Source organism: Rhagoletis zephyria, unplaced genomic scaffold (assembly GCF_001687245.7).
Source record: "Rhagoletis zephyria isolate East Lansing unplaced genomic scaffold, Rhagoletis_zephyria_1.1 Rzeph_scaffold_00580, whole genome shotgun sequence".
Taxonomy (NCBI): Eukaryota; Metazoa; Arthropoda; class Insecta; order Diptera; family Tephritidae; genus Rhagoletis; species Rhagoletis zephyria.
The window spans coordinates 112842-134060 of record NW_016157664.1 but is presented as its reverse complement, the minus strand read 5'-3'; the positions used below and the strand labels follow the sequence as shown (position 1 = coordinate 134060).

General features: G+C 33.9%; 2 protein-coding genes across 11 annotated transcripts in view; one reads left to right on the top strand and one right to left on the bottom strand.

Moving 5' to 3' along the window:
- The window catches only part of CalpA (calpain A), a 32393-nt gene extending 16867 nt beyond the window's left edge, over positions 1–15526 (top strand). For 3 of the 4 annotated variants that reach the window (XM_017612773.1, XM_017612775.1, XM_017612772.1), the window contains exons 4-11: positions 941–1263; positions 1331–2195; positions 4318–4436; positions 4654–4699; positions 11309–11459; positions 13503–13730; positions 13933–14262; positions 15207–15526. In XM_017612773.1, the coding sequence (XP_017468262.1) occupies positions 941–1263; positions 1331–2195; positions 4318–4436; positions 4654–4699; positions 11309–11459; positions 13503–13730; positions 13933–14262; positions 15207–15292 (2148 nt within the window). In that variant the 3' untranslated portion in view covers positions 15293–15526. Of the gene's footprint in view, positions 1–940; positions 1264–1330; positions 2196–4317; positions 4437–4626; positions 4700–11308; positions 11460–13502; positions 13731–13932; positions 14263–15206 lie in introns of those variants that run through there. The other variant, XR_001847118.1, reaches the window with a different exon arrangement.
- Positions 15527–17304: 1778 nt separating this feature from the next.
- Positions 17305–20964, bottom strand: TBPH (TAR DNA-binding protein-43 homolog). 7 transcript variants are annotated; one of them, XM_017612765.1, is made up of 8 exons: positions 20498–20964; positions 19362–19613; positions 18988–19298; positions 18717–18921; positions 18139–18552; positions 17852–18048; positions 17639–17800; positions 17305–17575 (listed from the first exon to the last, which is right to left on the bottom strand). In XM_017612765.1, exons 2-8 carry the CDS (start codon positions 19600–19602, stop codon positions 17480–17482), a joined length of 1626 nt encoding a protein of 541 aa, XP_017468254.1. In that variant the 5' UTR covers positions 19603–19613; positions 20498–20964; the 3' UTR covers positions 17305–17479. The 7 variants fall into 7 exon arrangements, with proteins under 7 accessions (XP_017468254.1, XP_017468251.1, XP_017468250.1 ...); XM_017612762.1 differs by having other exon boundaries at positions 17852–18552; positions 20498–20564; positions 20802–20963; XM_017612761.1 differs by having other exon boundaries at positions 17852–18552; positions 20482–20964.
- Positions 20965–21219: the final 255 nt, after the last annotated feature.

The window sequence follows — 21219 nt, the reverse complement described above, 5'->3', positions numbered from 1 at the left end:
CTCAAATGACAAAACGATTTAAGCTTAAACAATTTGTATGAAAATATTTTAAAAAACTAAAAAAAAAAAAAATCGGTACTGTTCATTGGAGTTATAAAATCTATTATATTTTAAGATGTCCTCCAAAATATTTCGGAAAAATATTAAGATTTGAAAATCCCTCCAAAAATAGAGTTTTTTATGAATAAAAATAGTTTCTTAAAGATGTTTTTTGAAAAAATCTTCTCAAATGACAAAACGATTTAAGCTTAAACAATTTGTATGAAAATATTTTAAAAAACTAAAAAAAAAAAAATTGGACGGAATCGTAATAATGAGATTTTTGATGCTGTTTTTTAACTTTTTTCAAAGATTGGTATAAGAAAAACTTGAATAACTGAACCTAAACTCTTCCGATTTAGACTTGTGAGGTATCATTGGAAACGTATTTTCTCACCCATTCACTTGTTTTATTTCTTTGCTAATAATATACATACATACATATGTACATATGCACAATAAAGTGATCCAAAAACAGTAAAGTAGAAATTTTAATGCTGCCACCCTCTAGGATTGTTCTATACCGAAAAAATATACCCCTATTCTTTATTTTAAAATCAATTTAGTCTAAAAAACAATTGGTTGTTATTATTGGGAATCTCCTGAAGAGAAACTGAGCTTTCCCATCGAAAAAATATTGATTTTTAAGAATTCTATACCATTTCTACGAAAAGTTGTTTTTCCCCATATAAAATACATGGAAAACTTTGAGCACTCCCCAAATATTTTTTGATTTCAAAATAAAAAATAGGGGTATATTTTTTCGGTATAGAACAATTCTAGCGGGTGCCGACATTAAAATGTCGACTTTGCTTTTGTCCATGCATTTTTGGACCACCCTAATGCACACCCTAGTATTAAAAAAAAAATAATACTGTAACCAATTTATTTCGGTCCACAGGAGATCGCTAATGATCCACAGTTCTTTGTGGAAGGCTACTCACGTTTCGATGTGCAACAAGGCGAATTAGGCGACTGTTGGTTACTGGCAGCCACTGCAAATTTGACGCAGGACCCAAATCTATTCTTTCGCGTTGTGCCTCCAGATCAGAACTTTGAAGAAAATTATGCAGGCATCTTTCATTTTTGCTTCTGGCAATACGGCAAATGGATTGATGTAGTGGTCGATGATCGCCTGCCGACATATCGTGGTGAATTGATGTACATGCATTCCACTGAGAAAAATGAGTTCTGGAGTGCTTTGCTGGAGAAAGCCTACGCCAAGTAGGTCGCATTTACTTTAAAAAGTAACAGATATCATTTCATGTGTTAACTCTCGCTCCATTTTTAGACTACATGGTTCATATGAAGCATTAAAAGGTGGCACCACTTGTGAGGGTATGGAAGATTTCACTGGCGGTGTAACAGAATGGTACGATTTGAAAGAGGCACCACCAAATCTATTCAATATTCTCCATAAAGCGGTTGAACGTAACTCATTAATGGGTTGTTCATTGGAACCTGATCCGAATGTTTTGGAAGCCGAAACACCCCAAGGCCTAATTCGAGGCCATGCATATTCGATAACGCAAGTTTGCTTAATCGATATCTCTGTACCTAATCGACAGGGTAAGATACCAATGATACGTATGCGTAATCCTTGGGGTAATGAGGCCGAATGGAACGGCCCATGGAGTGATAGTTCACCTGAATGGCGTTACATACCTGAGGATCAGAAGCAAGAAATCGGTTTGACATTCGATCGTGATGGTGAATTTTGGATGTCATTCCAAGATTTCCTAAACAATTTTGATCGTGTTGAAATTTGTAATTTATCGCCAGACTCGCTTACGGAAGAGCAGCAAAGTAGTGGCAAACGTAGATGGGAAATGTCTATGTTTGAGGGCGAATGGACGCAAGGCATGACGGCAGGTGGATGTCGTAATTTCTTAGATACTTTCTGGAGTAATCCACAGTATGTTATAACGTTGACCGATCCTGATGAGGATGATGATGATGGCAAGTGCACGGTTATTGTGGCGTTAATGCAAAAAAATCGCCGCTCAAAACGTAATATGGGCATGGAATGTTTAACAATCGGCTTTGCTATCTATCATTTGGCCGAAGAAGATTTAAACACTAGGCCACAGGGCTTAAATTTCTTCAAATACCGCGCATCCGTCGGACGTTCGCCACACTTTATAAATACACGAGAGGTGGGTACTTTTTAAGTTGCACCGTAAATGAGCGACTGCAATCACTACTTAAGTAATTTATGTAAATTAACAATTTGCCCTTAGCATTTCATCTTTATTTTATACATACTTACATGGATCAATAATTATGATTAGGCAGTGCTGGCAGAAAAAAACGGAATACACCCGAAACTGAATTTAGTGCAGGTTGTAGGTTTGAATACAACATGCAAATAGGTTTCTTATAGTTCCTGAACCCTAATTTTTTAACCGTTATGTTCGTATTTCATACACTTATCACTCTGCGCAAAATTATCATGTGTTACAAAAACCAAATTTTACAGAAAAGTGTTTTTGTATGTTTAATTTTCTTTGGCTAGCACCACCAATGCTAAAGTTTAGATTTGCTGAGATAATTGAGAAATATAACTCAGCGCAAGATTTTTTTGTAGAAAAGAAAAACATTTCTAATTTTTTTATCACATATGATAATTTCGCCTACAAGAAAGAATTCATTTTTTGGGGTAGCTTTTGGTTTTTAAGCCGTAATATTTGAACGGGTAATGCGTTATGGAGTGTAAAACAAAGTTGCATCAAAAAGTGAATCTCGTAAAAAATATAACACATGATAATTTTGCACAAAGGGGTCGATATGTATATTAATTGACTATTTTTTATGATATTTGAAAAATCAAAATGTTTTAGAAAGAGGATTTATAGACTTTAGAAATGATGTACATATACATACATATAAACCTACATAAGGCTGGTTTTCACTATGTCAAATTCAGTGGCATTTGTCGTCAAATAAGTGAAAACACATTGTCAAATGGGATCAAAAAGCGGTTTGTCGGTTGATTGGGATCAGAATAGGTCTTAGTCGTGTTCATGCCCTGCGAAATCGGCTATCTGTCAGTTTTAGCCCATAATATCATCGGTAAAGGTATGGATAAAGGAGATAAAGTTGTGTCAAAATATGTCGCTCTCACTTAAAACAATTTTGAGAAACTGTTCGGCCGGCCGGATATCGTATAGTAACTGTATATCCGGTATCCGGGCAAATGGTAAATTTATGCAAGTACGAAAATATAGGTTTTTTAAATAAATAAAAATTATGTTTCAGGTATATTTGCACTGTCGCATAATGTTAGTTATTGAGTTTTATTTTGCACCCGTCAGTAGTTACTGTTACGTTCCAAAATAATTATTTCTTTCAACATATTCAATCTTAGGGGACGTGAACCGGATGAAAAATTTGGTCGGTTCGGTTCAGCGGTTCGAACCGTTTTCGCACTTTTGGGTTGGTTAGTCCAAGCGGTTTTTTGGTATTTTAACCGGAGTTTCGGTTCGGTTCAACGGTTCGGAAAAAAATAACGTGTCAAGCGCCTGTCATCTGAGATGGGTTGCCTTTATATTTGATTAGAAATTGGTTATGGTTCATTTGTGTTCGTTTATAAGGCCCTGCTAATCTTAACTAAACACCTGCGGGCCAGAATTATGCTTCGTTCCATTTCTGACTGACAGATGCTGGCTGATAAGGAAACAAAGTTCTTTATAACTTCGAAGTAATGCTGCGAACAGTGCTCCCTATGTTTGTTGCTAGGAGGTAATTTGGATCTTACTCATTCTGCGCTAATCCAATCAGTCTCATTGCGTAAGTCGTAAATTAGGCTAAATTGTACTATTCGACAACATTGGCATTGTCTACTGTCGTGCAGAAATAAGTAAACGGCATAAATCAGTGCTGCCAAGTTTTTCCGTTTTAATACACTAGTCGAGTCGAAATTTTAGGCAATAACATGAAATTATCGATACGATTCGATTTGAATTCGACACGACTCTCGTAATGCGGCTGATTGCCACATGGTAGGTATTACCGTATTTAACAAAAAACAAAATAGTGGGTACATTTATCTATTGAAAATTGGTTGAAACGAACCTTAAAACCTCTAGGAAAAGTGGTTCGGTTTTCGGTTCAGATCAAACATTTGTGGAAAGTTTCATTTCGTTTAATGGTTCAGTTAATTAATAGAAAAAAGCAGTTTCGGTTCAAAACCGGTTCACGTCACTGGTTTCTAACACACATTAAAAAAAAAAACATTAACAAATATTTGTCCCACATTTTCTCTCTTTGATTCTTTAGGTCTGTGCACGCTTTAAACTACCGCCAGGTCATTACTTAATCGTACCCTCAACATTTGACCAGAATGAGGAAGGTGAATTCGTTATTCGTGTCTTTTCGGAAACTAAGAATAACATGGAGTATGTATATATTTATTTTTTAATTTTATTTACATACATATTTACATAGTATGATATTAAAAATCCTCCAATTCATAAAAAACAGAAATAATTCATAACACATAGATAATTCCGCAGTTTCACAACTTTATATAATTTTGCTATTTAGCCTACCCTATTTTACCAAACTTTTTTCTCTTATTTCCTTTTGATCCTTCCAATACTACTAATATGCCAGAGAGAATGACGACCATGTTGGATATGGAAGCCCGACTGATGATAAGGTTAGTAGTTTTCATTAAGTTTATTGATTAAGATTTGCGTTTAATAAACATACATAGTGTGTACATAAATATGTAAATATCGTCATCGTCAATGCAATATGCCCTATACATATGACTTTTTCGGAGCTGCTTTTTTTAACATTATGTTAGTCTAGCCATAACTTAAAAAATACGAGATATATTGGCGTCTTTGAGAAAGCGCTGTTTACACTTTCAATGGCAATTAAAAAATTTCAAAATTGCTAAATAGGACTTATTTTAGATTTTTTTTTTATTATTTATTCGTCAACTTAAGCATTCAAAACGAATTTTCACTGAATTCATTACCAAAGTAAAAAGCAATCTATGGATTTATGAATTTTATACTCATACCAGATCAACTCATACTCAGATATTCGTACAATTATGCTTTTACTAGGTGAAGAGTAACCCATCCAGCCAAGTAATCGGAAATGAAAAAAAGTTGTTGATATTTTATCAGTTTTCCGATTCCATATTCCATCGTTTTTAAATATGATACATGTTCCTACTAAATTTTGCAATCGAAAAGTGTGTCCATAAAAGTACCGAAAATGATTGTGAAACGGCGATTTTTGTTGTGTACTCATTTTAGCACAGCAGCATATTTATAAAGTGAAAAATAATAATCGTATTAATCATATCCCCTAAATTGCAAAGTCCTGACGTCAGATAGAAAACTTAAAAATGCAGTGTTACTATATTTGGCGCATAGCTATATTGACTATTTCGAGAAGTGGAGAAAATTAGAAAAAAATGTCGCTTAAATTTTTTCGGCTACGAAAATTTAAGTCGGTTTCTGTACGTTTCCGGATACGAAAAGTGAACGAAAAACGCACTTGTCTCTGATGGCTGGGTGGCTTTTCTCGGCGTACACCAAAGCTAGGAAAAATAACAATTAACTGTCATTTAAGCTGTTAGATTATTTACATTCTTTGCTTCCAATGAAAGTCCCTTCCTCTAATACTTTCTACTAGTAATAACATGATCACAAGATAACATACATAAACTATAAATTAAACTAAATAAATGCATATGTAGATATAATCTAATATAACAGATTTGACCGGTTATAATCATGGCTAGAAAAACACCGATGTTGTAAATGAGTTAATAGTTAATTATAATAGCCAAAAGTTCAATTGAAAACAAGAATAGTCAGTTGTAATTGAGAAAGCGCCCAAATTCAAATACGAAACCGTTATTTGGAAATGAGATTAGTTCATAGTAAATGAGAAATCGTTAAATGAAATGGGAAAGCGTCCTTAGGAAATCAGAAATTCATTTATATTTGGTATATTCATACATACATACATACATATTTAACCATTTAATTATCTACAATATAAGCTTGTTATTTGCCTAGGTGTATGCCTAAAAGTCTTATCGCATTTTCATGAAATGACAAATAGTCAGATTCTATCATTCAAACATTAAATATGACGTTCCTTATCGGCAAGACGGATTGCTTAATGGTTTTTGGAGCTCCTGGGGGCACATTATGTTAATACGCGACCCATTTTTAATCGACCGTTTCAAAAACAATTAGGGTGCGCTTATTAAAGTTTCACTGAGAATTAATATGGCATCTAAACATCGCGCATCTTTATTATCCACATTTGAGCACCATTCACACACAGCTTTCGATGGGTACGCACAAAATTTGTTTCACATTTCGGAAGTATGGCGCAAGTGATTTTCTGCAATATCTATTTTCAAAATGCAATTACTTACTTGTCACTGGCTAAACAAATAAAAATAATTTTTAATCTTTACATTAAGTTGTGGGCTATCACCTTTATGGTCTTACTGTGTGAGTATTACCAGAGATAATCGAATTTGAAGCTATATATTTGAAAGTACTACATCATTCAATAATGACAGGTTTTGTAAGTAAGACTTTGCCTCGCTCTAATTTTATAAGCTACGCTCCCAGCTATGAAGCTGCAATGGGTCTGGTAAATGAGTCAACGAAGGTATTTAGACCAGGGGGCTGGATTCTGTAACTGAGTTTTCAAGTGTACGCTGAAAATGGTTTACATTCTTCATTTTACGATTCAGGAAGTGTGAGAATGAGTTTTAACTGTCAAAATTGTGTACACTTCTCTTCCGAAAAACAGCATTTTATTCGGTAAGTTTTTGGTTGTGAGTTTTGCACTCTGTTTACACTGCATTTCCTCACAGTTACAGAACCCAGCCCCAGGACCCGTAACGATTGTGCTGTTTATAATAAAAATCACAATTTAACCACTAAAATTCTATTTTACCGATCAAATTTTTTTTGTTTTTCAATTTTCGATAGTGCTCTTTGATTCTCAGTTTTTCCGTTATTTTGAGACATACATAAAAAATTGCTTAACGGTCATAAAATAATAATAAGTATTAATAATGATCGAGAAAAAGTCAGAATAAAAAAACGATGAAAGTATAAAAACAACAATTTGACCGTAAAAATAAGAATCCAATATTAACGATTGTTTGTGATCGAGAAAGTAAAAAACCCGATTTACCAATGATCTAAAAATAAAAATCTTGATATTTAACGGTTAGTTTCGATAGCTGATTTAGGCGTCGACCTACAGAGCGCAAGCCTGACAAAAGCAAATTATTCGGAATCGAATACTTGGCACTATGAATTTGTATTAGTCCATGTCGAGCCGCCTAATGTCCCCTAATGACATTTAAACGCAATATAATATTGGCAAATCGCATTCATGGGCGCGATGTAATCGGAAATTCACGGCACTTCCCACTTCTACACTTGACGATGTAGATTGCGTTCCTGTCTCAGTCCTTCAGTAGCTGTGTGTTCTTTTCATACCTCCTGAGTTCGTCCTGCACGAATCGCTAATCGCGACTATGTTAGCCATGATCTGCTATTATGATCTGTGGCGTAATGTTTCCGAACACTAAAAGTGCAACATCAAAGAATTCGAATTACCATATTCGAGGCAATACGATTTTTAATCAAAATTCCATAATTTTTCCACAAACGAATAACTTCTTCATATCCAGCAGCTGTAAATGGTACCGCTACTTAACCGCAATACCTTTTCGTTCAACCTGTAATTTTAAAATATGTAACTATTAAGTTTTGTATGAAAATATTATTTTTAAATACGAACATTTTTAAACGATAATCAAATATAAAGTATTCGTTTTTACTATGCATTATTTCCCTCAGTGTAAGAATAAATTATTTTTGCAAGGCAATTTCGAAATTTTTTTTTGGGAAACTAGGGGTCGCCTTTTCACATTTTTCGGTGACACCTATGTACATACATTCGGCGATAATTTTGATTATAAATAATTCTACTAGAATAATTACAATACTTTCTTATGCGGAATTTCCACTAGGCATTAAAATTACAAAAAATTGGAGACATTTAAAAAATGCATGTGTGGAAATGAATTTAATTACTATTTTTTAAAGTAACGACACTAATATTTTACTGTCTAATACATATACATACATATGTAGACAGACACATAATTTAAGCAAACAAAATATTACTGCACACATATTTCAATTTCCATGATTATGGCTAGAAATTTCAGCAAAACCGTTTTGAGGCAAATATGTACATAGAGCATTCAATCTGGCGCTTGGGGTTCGATATTGGATATTGGATAAATTATATGGCACTTTGATCGGAAAATTACACTGACTAAAATAACGAAATGTTCTATCTCTTAATTTGGCAGGAAGTGTTCTTAATAAATTAAAAACTATTGGGAATTAGCGCAGTGCCGCTAATATCACAAACGGTTTGGTTCTTGTTTATCGTATAATGTTACTCATACGCCATGAACGAGTAACCCCACGTTTGATCTAACTTAATAGGAAAAGTGAATGCAACTATATAGACAAATTCTTCTCTACAAGGGATATGTCTTCCCTCTTGATTTCGATTCGATGAACGATAATCGTCAGGGATATTAGCATCGATGCATTACTTGCCAATAGTTTTTAATTAATGAAAAATATTTGCTGTAAGATTGAGAAATGGGACATTCCGCTATTTTATTAAGCATAGCTTTCCGATCAAAACAACACATGATTTAACCGTTATGGAATTATTTCGGGATACACCCAAAACCTATGCCAGGTTGAGTGTGCTAAGAAGATTTTTCCATTAGTAGGGGATTTGGCACTCCTTTTTCAGTCCATAATACATATTTACTTAAAAGCATTGAAAAAAAAAACAAAAAACAGCAATTATAATTCTATTTATTAATCAAAAATCTTAACAATTAAAAATTTCCGAACATGGTGAAGTTAAATGGAAAGAGGTAGGTAATAAAATTATTGATACTAATTTTAAAGCATAAGTGCAAGTTTAGTGAACTGTTAACATGCACACGGTTATGTACTTATCTGTGGTATCAGGTAGTATAGCAATATTGAAAAAAAAAAACCGTTTGCAGTTTTGCAGAATTATTCAAAACTTCCGTGAAGTTTGGTACTCTACTGGCCTTAGGTTATTGTGTCAATTATTTGAAATAATTTGGTTTAGGGAACCTGACCTTCCGAAACCATTTGTATGCGCAGTAGACCTACACTGAGAGAAAAACAAATTTCAAATTAAAAGAAACGTGCTACATTAAAAAAAAAACGCATATGAAAGAGCACCAACCCAACTCATAATGAATTTTAGTATAAAAATTTTAGTAAATACTAAATATTTAGTATGGAAATATTCAATTCAAATACGCCCATATTAAAATGAAGCGTTTTGCACTTTCCGAATGCTTGTTCATAATTAAGATAAACAAAAAAAACATTATTTCCATGCTGCCTGCAATGGGATTTGAACCCTGACCCTCTGGAAATTAACAAATTGTGGCAAGCTTCTTTGCGTACTCAAATACGTCAGACATTCAAATGTGCTTTCAAATGTTGAGTTTGAATCAACACCATCATTTTTAAATACGAAAGATAACCAAATAAAAAATTTTCGTTTTTACTATGCGTTATTTGCCTCAGTGAATTCATAACATATTTCTTAATATTACAACGCGTTTTTTCTCTCAGTGTAGAATATACCGCTTAACGTTATCCTGATATCGACCTGGACTCTTTCGACACTAAACCTTAATTCATACTTCCTTTAAATTGAAAACATCGATAATCTCGAACTATTTATGTATGTTGAGGTGTAAGCATTTTATAACGGAATTCTATAAAACCTTTTTCTATTATTAAATTAATTCTATTAGACCAGTCAATCTGGTATTTGAGGTCGAAATATTTCCTTAATGGATAAAACACATACCGCCTTGTTCGGTAGTGGTATATAAGGCAGTTCGAACATTTCACAAAATAGCAAAAACAAAAAAAAATCTTTAAAACTTTTTGAACCAATTCCTAACGCACGCATGGGATTTGTATTTCGCAGGCCTTTGTAATTTCTTCCTTTAGAAACCGACATTTCTTCCATCTCGATCCGATCAGCGAAAAACGTCTGTGATTTTAGCAGCAATCAACCAATTGCAAACTATTTTTTATTAATTAACTATGTTTCCTTTCAAATTGAGAGATAGGTCATCTCGTTATTTTAATCAGCATAACTTTCCATAACGGATAAAGACCGTTAGGGAATTATTTCAGGGTTCGCCTAAAAATTGTGCCAGATTGTTGTATGCCGTTAAAAGCGTCCTTACAGTTTTTTGTCACGTAGTATAGATACATATCGTCGTTTAAAGTACAAAACCGCGTATAGTCATTCTGCAAAACCGCGTAACGGACATTGGCTGCCAAAAATTGGATTTGCTCCCACAACCTCTTGGCTCAATCCTTATCCATTCGTCCTGAAATATATTATCCAGATATGCGATTTCTTTATAAAAAAGAGAACCATTTTGAAATATGAGTGTTTTTACTCTCTAAAACGTGGTTTTGCATTTTGCTGGTACGCGGTTTTGCATTTTGTTGATACGCGGTTTACGCACTTTACACGACGATATAAGCCGTCATCGATTCGCCACTTCACTATGTTTGAGTACCGGTCNTTATAAAAAAGAGAACCATTTTGAAATATGAGTGTTTTTACTCTCTAAAACGTGGTTTTGCATTTTGCTGGTACGCGGTTTTGCATTTTGTTGATACGCGGTTTACGCACTTTACACGACGATATAAGCCGTCATCGATTCGCCACTTCACTATGTTTGAGTACCGGTCGCTTAACGAAAAATTTTGCATGTGAAAGCGACAACAAAGTTAGCTAGCAGGGATGGACGACAGCGAGTTTGGTTGTACCACATTTGATCTGATTATGGCAACTTAACGTATCTTACGGCTCTCTCTTAAAAATTCTGTTAAATGGGTGTTGCTTATAATCGAACAGCCGAAACTTAATGTATCTTAATGTCACATCGAAATCTGTTTCTTTTTAATTCGCTAAGTTCTACGTTCCGTTAAGTTAAGTTAAGTTGCCATAATCAGGCTTATTGAGTTCGTTCATTTCGCCACTCGCTAACTGTTGGCGAATCGATGACGTCTATTTATACGTATGTATACATACATATTTATATTAATCGTATTTGTAAGTATCGTATTTCTAAAATATCTGTTTGTCCTATTTACTATAGGTGTTGCCAAACTTTCCAAATCCGATCGATCCGAAACCAATGGATACGCATAATGAAAGCCTCTTAAAACTGTTCAAAAGTATTGCCGGTCCAGACATGGAAGTAGATTGGATGGAACTGAAGCGAATACTAGATCATTCAATGAAGGATGGTAAGTACTAAAATTGGTGTACCAGTATTAATACAAAATATGTAAGAAAGAAAAAATAGAACGTTCGATGGCTGAATCCTTTGGCGCGCAAATATTTTTTTTAGTTCATTATATAATGAAAAAAGTTAGAGATCTCACGAAGTTTATATGGACATATGGGCATTTCCCAAAAAAGGTAACCCGAAAATGCAAGTAAATGAATTCGAACGGCTGTATAACTTCAAATTTCATATTCAGATGGAAAAACGGGGTTTGAAAACACGAAACGGTAGAGAGAACTAAAAAAAATTAAATAAAAATTTAAATTTAGTATGTGTTACTAGTAAAAATATTGTATGGGGAAAAATCTGTCACGTCCTTTACCACATTTTAATTCAAAATTAAATCGACAACGAATGGCTTCAGATTAAAAATGAATTGGTTGTAACGGTCCATAATTTGGCTTTATTTAAAGAATGTTTAGTAAAGGAAAACCTTACAGAATTCGCCGAGTTTTGCTTATTTTTTTTACATGAACTCTGAAATCACTTCTGGGTACACGCCTTAGTCTAAAGTATTTTTGCAAGACAATTTCGAAACACTTTTTTTCCCGAACGTCAGGGTCGCCTCTTGTAATTTGTGCTTCATATCTTCGGCAATGATATATCGATGTTTTGTCTTGAGGGTTTGACATTTAACTCACATTTTAAGGCTTAATTCTTAAACTTTAATATAAAATTCTTTAAAACGAGTATTTTTTAATAGGTTTCCAAGGTACACAATGCCCAGAAAAAATTTCATAACCAATTTAATCCAAACGGGTGTGACGAGTACACAAACCAAATTAGCTACTACATATGTACATACTTACTTGTATCAGAGTTTTTTGCTAATTACATCTTCTGCTTATGTTTTAAATAGTATATTGTACAGTTAAATAAATACTTTGAACATTTACGCCAAAGTTTTTTACCTCTATTGGAAATTATAGATTATATGTTCCAAATTCAACTGTTACGGGTGTGACAAGTTGAGCATGAATACACAAATGCGCATTATTAGATAATTAACTTTATTTCTAAAAAAATCAGATTTTACGAACACATAAAAGATTCTGCCACCTAAAGACGGGATAATCCTTGATCGGACTCTTCATCTCCATTGTCTGTATGAGTCATTCTAAAGTACCTTATTTCTTAAATAATATGAGGCTGTTACCTGTCAAACCGTATGAGATACTGTTTCTGCCCTGACAAGTGAAGTACTGGTTTCTTTTTATCCGCGACAGCATAGCTTAAGTTTTCCCATCGCTCGTGCAACATATCTTCATGATTAGTTTTATCATCGGTGATCACAAACAGATATATGACACATTTCAGATTAGCAGATAAGTAACGGTAGCAGTCCCTGGCCGAATTTGTTAAAATTTGTTAAACTTTAAATTGTGGCGGGTGTGACATGTGACGGGCGTGACCAACATAATCGGTTCTATTTTTTTCAAAAATGAAAGCATATAAATACTTAAAAGCAATTCGCACATATTCGCCTGCGTCATAGCGTTACTTTTGTCAGCTTTTTTTACACTGTCCAAGATGTGTTTTCCTTCAATAAATAACCTTTTGTGTATTTTGTGACGGGCTTGACATTAAAATATGCTTTGCTTCAATATATAATAAAATATTTACTACTTGCACGAAAAACTTGAAAATTACACTGTTACAATGCTGACGAATTCTTCTTTCCATTGACCGTTTAAACAATGCAAAAAATACAATAAACTCAGTCTTCAAAGTTAAATAGATTTATTTACTCTGTCTCACTATAAACCTTCAATCACGATTTTCGTCGAATATAACATACGACATTAATGTGTCCGGCTGGTAAAATTCAAAAAGAAAAAAATCGGAGCCTACTGTTGTAAAGATCTGGCCGGCTATTATAAGCTCTGGCGTGGGCATCGTCGGTTTAAAGAAATAACTCTATTATTTTATTAGTCTTATGTGGAAAATTTCTATAATAATTCTATGTAATTTCTTAAATATTTTCGTATTCTATTTTTTACAGATTTACCAAAGAGCACAAGTTATACGCCTTACAACTATAATTTACAAAATTCAGATGTTGGCGGTAGTGCGGTGCCAGAAGTCGACGGTGGTGGCCTAAATATATTAGCACTTATTTGCGGTCCATTTTGTAAAGGTACACCATTTGAAAGTATGTTTACAGATGGCAGTGAACAAAATCCAGCTAACATGAATCATGTCAAGCCCGGCAATGTAGGAATGCCACCAGGTAAGAAAGGCTTAAAAAAAAGTAGTCTGTACGAACAGATCTCCAGTGAAAAATATCCAGCAGCAACTTCTCAAACAGTAATTTGCAAGTTTAAGGAACTGCTGATTGGTATTTCGTTTACATACATATAAAAGCATAAAATAGGAAACATGAAAAGAATATTAACTAAAAGTTTGCTAAGTTTTTAAATCTAATTCCTTAGTTGTTCTGGAGGAAAATACTGGATTTTCCAAAGATGTCTGCCGTTCCATGGTTGCCATGATGGATGTTGATCAGTCGGGTAAATTAGGTTTTGAAGAATTCGAAGCCCTACTCACCGACATAGCAAAATGGAAAGCAGTATTTAAGCTCTATGACACCGAACAAACCGGACGCATTGATGGTTTCAAATTGCGCGATGCACTCAACTCTGCTGGCTACCACCTCAACAATCGCATACTCAATGCACTGGCACACCGTTATGGATCACGTGATGGAAAAATTTCGTTCGATGATTTTCTCATGTGTGCTGTCAAAATTAGAACTTATATTGGTGTGTATTCGTTGTTTTATTTTAATAGACCAGTCAATCTGGCACTTGTCTAAAAAAATAGTTTCATAACGGATAAATACTGTCGTTTTGATCGTATAATTATCCAGATTAAAAAATGAACATTTTTTTAATTATCTGTAAACTTTTTTTTGTATGATATTTATATGTTTAGGAAATAATGTTACTTATACGCCATGCATCTCCGCGTTTGATCAAACTTGATAAGAAAACAATAACAATCGATAACGCGAAAGTGATTAGTCGCAGCGTAGTACTTCCAACTGCCATATCAAAAGTGGTATTAGCAGCGTTGTGCTAATTGCCAATATTTTTTAAATGATTAAACATATTTGCTGTAAAATTAAGAAATAGGACATTTCGTTATTTTAATCAGCATGACTTTCCGATCAAAACGGCATATCTTTTATCCGTTATTGAATTACTTCAGGGTAGATCTAAAAAAGTTTGCAAGATAAACTGGACCGTATCATCTTACAATCAAAAAAAAAAAAGTTGGCCGTACACCACTCAGTCTAAAGTGTTTTTGCAGGACAAATTGGAAACAAAAATTTTTGATGAACCCAAGAGTAAATGTTTAAATTTTTCGGTGACACCAAAAATAATTTTATTTTAAATAGTTATATTGGATATCTACTCACCAAAAGTTTAATGATTTTGGCGCAGCTCAATTTACTGGCATTTGGGTGGTACGTTAGGGTGATAAGAACTGAGGTCTGGTGGGTAAGTACTATAACGGGTTACTTGAGGTCAAAGAACTTTAGAACAAAAAAAAAATGTAAAAAGGGGACCCCTACGTTCGATAAAAAAAATCCCGAAATTTCTTTGCAACAATACTTTACTCAGGGATGTGCGGCAAACTTTTTTCCGGTACGGTCTAATCTACACACACAAATAAAATATACATATATACATATTTATTGCAGATATATTCAAAGAGCGCGACACCGAAAACAAAGATGTGGCTACATTCAGCATGGACGAATGGATTGAAAAAACTATATATTCATAAATTAATGACACTCAATCAACTAAATTAAAAAAAAATAAGTACCTATGCACATTCGAACAAAGTCATAGACGAATGGACAAAGAATCTCATTTTTCGAATTCTAGAACAAACATATAACATCGTGGGACAAAAACAATGTATTTAAAAACACACGAAAGAATCGATATACTCTCGAAGCAATGGGTCAAATATAGTAAAACTGCGTTTTTAGTTTTTCACTCTGACGCCAGGTTTTTTTTTCAAACGACTTTGAAATTTTGAAGATACATATGATTAATTAAAAATTGATTGGTTATTAAACAATAATTAAAAAAAAAAAATATTGTAAATTTTCAAGGATATTTCAGGACAAAATGTGTAAAGGACATTTCCCATACCCATTCGTCCTTACGCACGAAAAATTTATTCTGTCATAATTCTAGAGAATTTTTTACTTTATTGATACCTATGTTGTTACCCTACATTGCACTGAATTTTTTAAATCATTTTTTGAAATAATCATATTTGTTAAATTCCAAATTCCTTTTAAAAAAATTCTGACGTCAAAGAGAAAAACTAAGTACGCCGTTTTACTATAATTTACCCATATATATATATATTTTTTTTGTGTGTGTAAAATTTTCAGTCGCACGGTGTATTTTGATGCCGTTGATAACTTCTACGTATAACCTCACTTCAATTTCATGTCTATGCTATCTGTAAAAATATTCTCTTGTTTCTTTGATAATTTTTTCATATTATGCTCTAGAACTAAAATCTTTATCTTAAAACTTGAATTTCTAAATGTTTAAAATTAACTATCTGCATTTAACTTAAACAAAATTATATAAGGGAAATGTTGATATTAATTATATATTTTTTTTTAAATTAAATTACTACTGTTTTTATTAGCCCAAATACGGCATAATCTATCCGCACAAACTTAATTTTTATAAAAACAACAGCTTTCACGTACTACATTTCTTAAGAATTTTCCTGGTGCATACATACATACATACATACGCCGAAACTTTTTATAAATTTTAATAAGCTGCACTTTTCTTGTACAAACATCGTAACGTCTAATTAACGGAACTAGTATTTTCATGATACGCAAATGTGGAATTTATACAGTAACTGCAAAACATTTATTACCTCAGCCAAAAAGGGGGAAAAAACATACTCTCCATCATAAATACAAAAAAGCGTTGTTATTCTTAAAAGGCAGTAGATAAAAATATATGTAATTGTTTTCAAAACAGTAGTTAAACAAAGCAATTGTAATTTCTTTGCTGTATTTTTGTAATGCAATTTTTTATTTATAAATTATTGTTGCAATAAAATAAAATATATATAAATAAATATATTTAAAGAAATCGTCGGTGTTAATTCACTAGTTCCGAAAAATTTTACATCCCATTGCCGCGGTTTTTTGCGCGGAGCAGAGACCGCAACCACTGCGCTGGAACCTGTTGCTGTCGCTTGAAGTCAACATGTGTCTAGCGGAATGGTTGTGATTTCTGCTATGAGACAGGGTGCGGTCGAAGAAAAATAAATACGCGTGAACCTCAACGATTTCGAGTGAAAAGCGAGAACGTACAGGACTTTTCGAGCCACAGCCTTCCGTTTAAATATTTATACCTTCTATTCTACTAGGAATATTTTAGGAAAATTTTCAGCAATTCAAAGCAAAACGCTTGTAGAATAATAGGAAATTTTTTTTTTGGTAAAAAAACGCATCTACACGTAAAAACAAGGAACAGAAAATAAAACTAGGAAGCCAAATGCTCCTAAATCGGCAAGTTTTTTTTAGCTACCAGCATGAAACTTTGTGGCAAATTAGCTTAGTTTTTTTTTTCTATTTCCAAAAATAGAAACAAACATAACTGCCCAAAAGGCAGGTACATACTTATTGTAAACCGTTTTTTCTCCAGCATGTTGAGTGCGTACGTGTATTTCCTAATTAATACCTTCATACTTCAGGAAATGCAACAAAGCTCGCTGAATATCTTTTTTTATAACAAAAATGCGAATGTTTTGCACTACAATATAGGTTACAACTTTATTCAGATCAAGATACTGTTAAGCATAATTTTAACCATTTTACGATTACATATTTTTTTTAATGTTTAATGAAATACCGGTCAGAATTTAAAAATCGCGTCAAAATATTCATACACACACGTCGCTCTACTAAGTTTTGTAAATTTAAATAAATTTCGGTTTACCATCAGCCGATCCTTGTGGTATCCCTCCAGAATTTTGACGAGACCAACCTTGGCTGCCTGTATTAGTACTGCCATTCTAGAAAGAGAAGAACATATTTTAGATGAGTTAAAATTGTGAACTTTTTAGTTGTTTTAGGACCTGTTGTGTGTCATTACAGGATCCTGAACCCATGCCGGGATTTCCATTAGAACTAGAACTATTTGAATTGTTGGTTTTGACTCCGGCATTTAAACTTCCACCATTTCCGGAGCTACTTGCTTGGGCCATCCAAGACAAAAAATTTCCTCCCTGATTTGATACCTTATATTTATTTAAATTGTGAATTTCACAATCAGTGTTCTCAATGTTTACCTGTTGATCTTGCGACTGGCTCTGCAACTGGTTGCCCAATAGACTCCATTGATTCAAAGCAGCCGCCACAATAGCAGGATTCATTGGCAACGAGTTCAAATTGAGACCCACCCCCAACGGGTTGTTAATGTTTTGACCTTGATTTGGTTGATTAGGCCCTTGAGGATTTATGCCTAGTGCTTGTAAATTGGGCATATCTAGATGCCCGCGATTTGTTTGATTATTCCAACCCATATTGCCACTGCCACTATGCTGAGGACCCATTGAACGACTATTCATATAATTACCTCCATTACCACGATTATAAGGAGTGTTGGATCCATCTTGCCGGTTACCAGAATTGCCAATCAATCCGCTACTGCCACCCAGACTGCCTCCGCTGTTGAATTCATTGTTATTACCGCCGTAACTGTTACCATTCATGCCATAAGAGCCGCTGCCAGAACCACCACCGCCCATTGGACCGTCACCCAACATATTGGTGGAGCTGCTAGAACGTTGGTGGCCATTACGACCAGAAGTTGTGCTACTGCCGCCGCCGCCACCACCACTGCCGCTAGCGCTAATGCCTTGGTGATGCAGCATATGAAGACCGCTGCCAATGCTGCTTTGCGAATTGTAGGCGTAATTCTGTTGGTTATGACCAGAATTTCGATTTTGCTCCGATTTGGGCGCTGCATTTGAAACATGAACCGATACACCTGTAAGCATAATAAATATTGATTGTGGAAACATGCTACATAAATAGTGCTACCGTATTCAAACAATTAATATTAAAAATTTAAAGATTGCAATGATAGTTTGTTGTTATACTCTTTTTCTTTATTTTCTCTACATGTACTTTGTTAAAATTTTTAACATTTACCTTTTATGATGTGATCTTCCCCACACAAAGATTGCGCAACTTCAGGATCCAAAAACGTTACGAAACTAAATGCACGGAAAGGTTTTGGTATAAAAACATCGGTTACTTCCCCAAACTTCGAAAAATAATCTCTTAAGTCGTCAGCGGATAGATCCTCGGTACATCTACCAACGAAGACTTTACATGGCACTTGATGCATCATACCCTATTAAAAAAAAAAAAAAAACGGTTACATTTTAAAGTTTAGTAATACATAAAACAACGGACTTACTTTTGAGTTCGGTACTTTTACCTCACACCAACGTCCATCAATCAAATGCCTGGATGAAAGTACACGCATTTGAGCTTCATACGAACCAAATCGTACAAAACCAAAACCTTTCGACTGACCAGATTTCATATCCTTTTTGACTTGTGCCATTAACACCTCTCCATAGCTTTCAAAATATTCGCGTAAACTATCCTCTGTAGTTTTCCAGGGTAAGCCCAGAACTATAAGATCGGTGCAACGTAAACGAGTTTCAATACGTTTAGTTTTAGCGGTGGAGTTTTCCAAATTGTCATCACTCTTCCGTTTGTTTTCTGTAACGCAATTATTACTAAATATAAATTTTTATTTCTCAAAAAATCATAAAAGATTATAACCTTTGGGAAAAACACAGAAAAATACGCTTGAGCCCCAACCATCTTCAGAAGATGGAGGGTACAAACGTCCTTCATTCGAGCGTACACCACGCACCGCCTTCGTGTCTTCATTACGATATTTTAAACCGCATGAGCCAGGAAATTGAGCTTGCAAAGTGGAAAGAAGTAGTGTTCCATCCTCCTCAGCTGGAAGCTCTATGGGCTCTTCACCCTCTTCTTCTGCTACTTGTACAAAATCCATAATTCGTTTTGCTGTTGCAAAAAGGAACAAAATGTATTGTTACTAATATATAGTTGTTTTAGTGTTCTAACACAGATGCAAGCTGGTGAAGATGTAGATAAGTAAAGAATATTGAACTTGAATCGTTTCCCAGATTAAGAGATTAATTTACTCATCTTTCAAATTTTACATTTTACATTTGAAATAAAAAACTTTGTTCCAAATGTTATAACAAATAAAATTTCAATTAAAAATCTAGATAAGATGCTTGTACCTTTTTAGGTAGATAGGTATATAGATTTTTTTATCGAGATTCTTACAAATTAAAACTAAAGAAGGCAAACATTTCTTGCATACATATACTTAACAATTGATCACAAGGCTCCAATTGTTCTGAAAAAGGTAAGAAATTCAAACTCAGGAACATATTGATCGATCACAACTTGTGGCCTTTGGAGCAATTCAGGAATAAAGAACTCAGAATCTCGAAGCGAGTAGTTAAGTAATTTTCCAGACTAGATATGTCACAATCCGAAGCGAAATTCAGGTTATATTTAAATAATATTTAATAAAAGAACTAAAATTTTTTATGCAATTTCTTAATAAACAGGTGTAAAGCTTACATAAATTGCAATATCGACTAATCAATAATTTACAGATGAATTTCTTACAATAATCCTAGCAAAGAATTACTTTATATGGGCTGTGTGAGCTAGTGGAATAGAACCAAAATTAGCCATTATTGAAAAGAGGAAAGGAAAATTTATAAATTTTATATACATATGTATAAGCACTAATGCAATAAATTTAAATGCCAGTCAACCCATTAGAATCAATCTTATACGATGTATGCATATGTAAAATATGTATTATATTTTTTACTGTACACACAATACACACAATCATATTTTGTCACCTTCTCTCTTAACGCTTTCGCACGCTGCTTGTTCGTTCGTTCGCTCGCTCGCTCTCAAAATTCACACCTAATATTTTGAAATAAGCAACTTTTAACTTATATTGAAAGTTATAAAAACTGTGTGCTGTTGTAATTAGTATATTTTTTAAGCAATGTACATCTAGAACTACGCCAGTGTTCCACTTTTCTCTTCCTTTCAAAACGCTCTTTTCACGCTATGCACACGTTTCACTCGTCACCGTTCATAGCTTCATTCACGTCGACACAATTCACAAAATGAGCAAAATTAAAAATATATATTTACAATTTCCCAAAATGTGAACGTAAAGCACTCATTTTCCACTTTTTTCTATTATTAACTCCTAATCTTATAACGAAATTTTATTAACTTATGACCGCCCTTGCGAGAATAACCGGTGTTAATCTGGTGCTTGGATATCTGAAGAACCCTGCCGATTGAGTAATTTGGAGTATGGTGCTGCCAGATCGTTCGAAATTTTGCAATCAATTTAAGAACCCTGCCCTTAACACTCATTTAAATGCAGTGTCATTTATTATTGTATGGAAAGCGAAATGTGTACATATTTTATGTACGGAATTTAGAAGGGAATATAATTATCGAGTGATTCAAGGTAATCACGTAAAATAGCCACGCTTGCTTCAGATGGATTATACAAAAAAGGATCCATAGCTTCATTACTACACACAAAAAGCAATATAAC

Excerpts from the sequence above, each read along its gene's own strand:
- TBPH (XM_017612761.1), bottom strand. The coding sequence starts at position 19,602 with ATGGATTTTGTACAAGTAGCAGAAGAAGAGGGTGAAGAGCCCATAGAG. Across the intron at positions 18,553-18,716 it reads GGAAGATCACATCATAAAAG|GTGTATCGGTTCATGTTTCA; the intron begins GTAAATGTTAAA and ends TTATGCTTACAG. Across the intron at positions 17,576-17,638 it reads CCTGTAATGACACACAACAG|AATGGCAGTACTAATACAGG; the intron begins GTCCTAAAACAA and ends TTCTCTTTCTAG.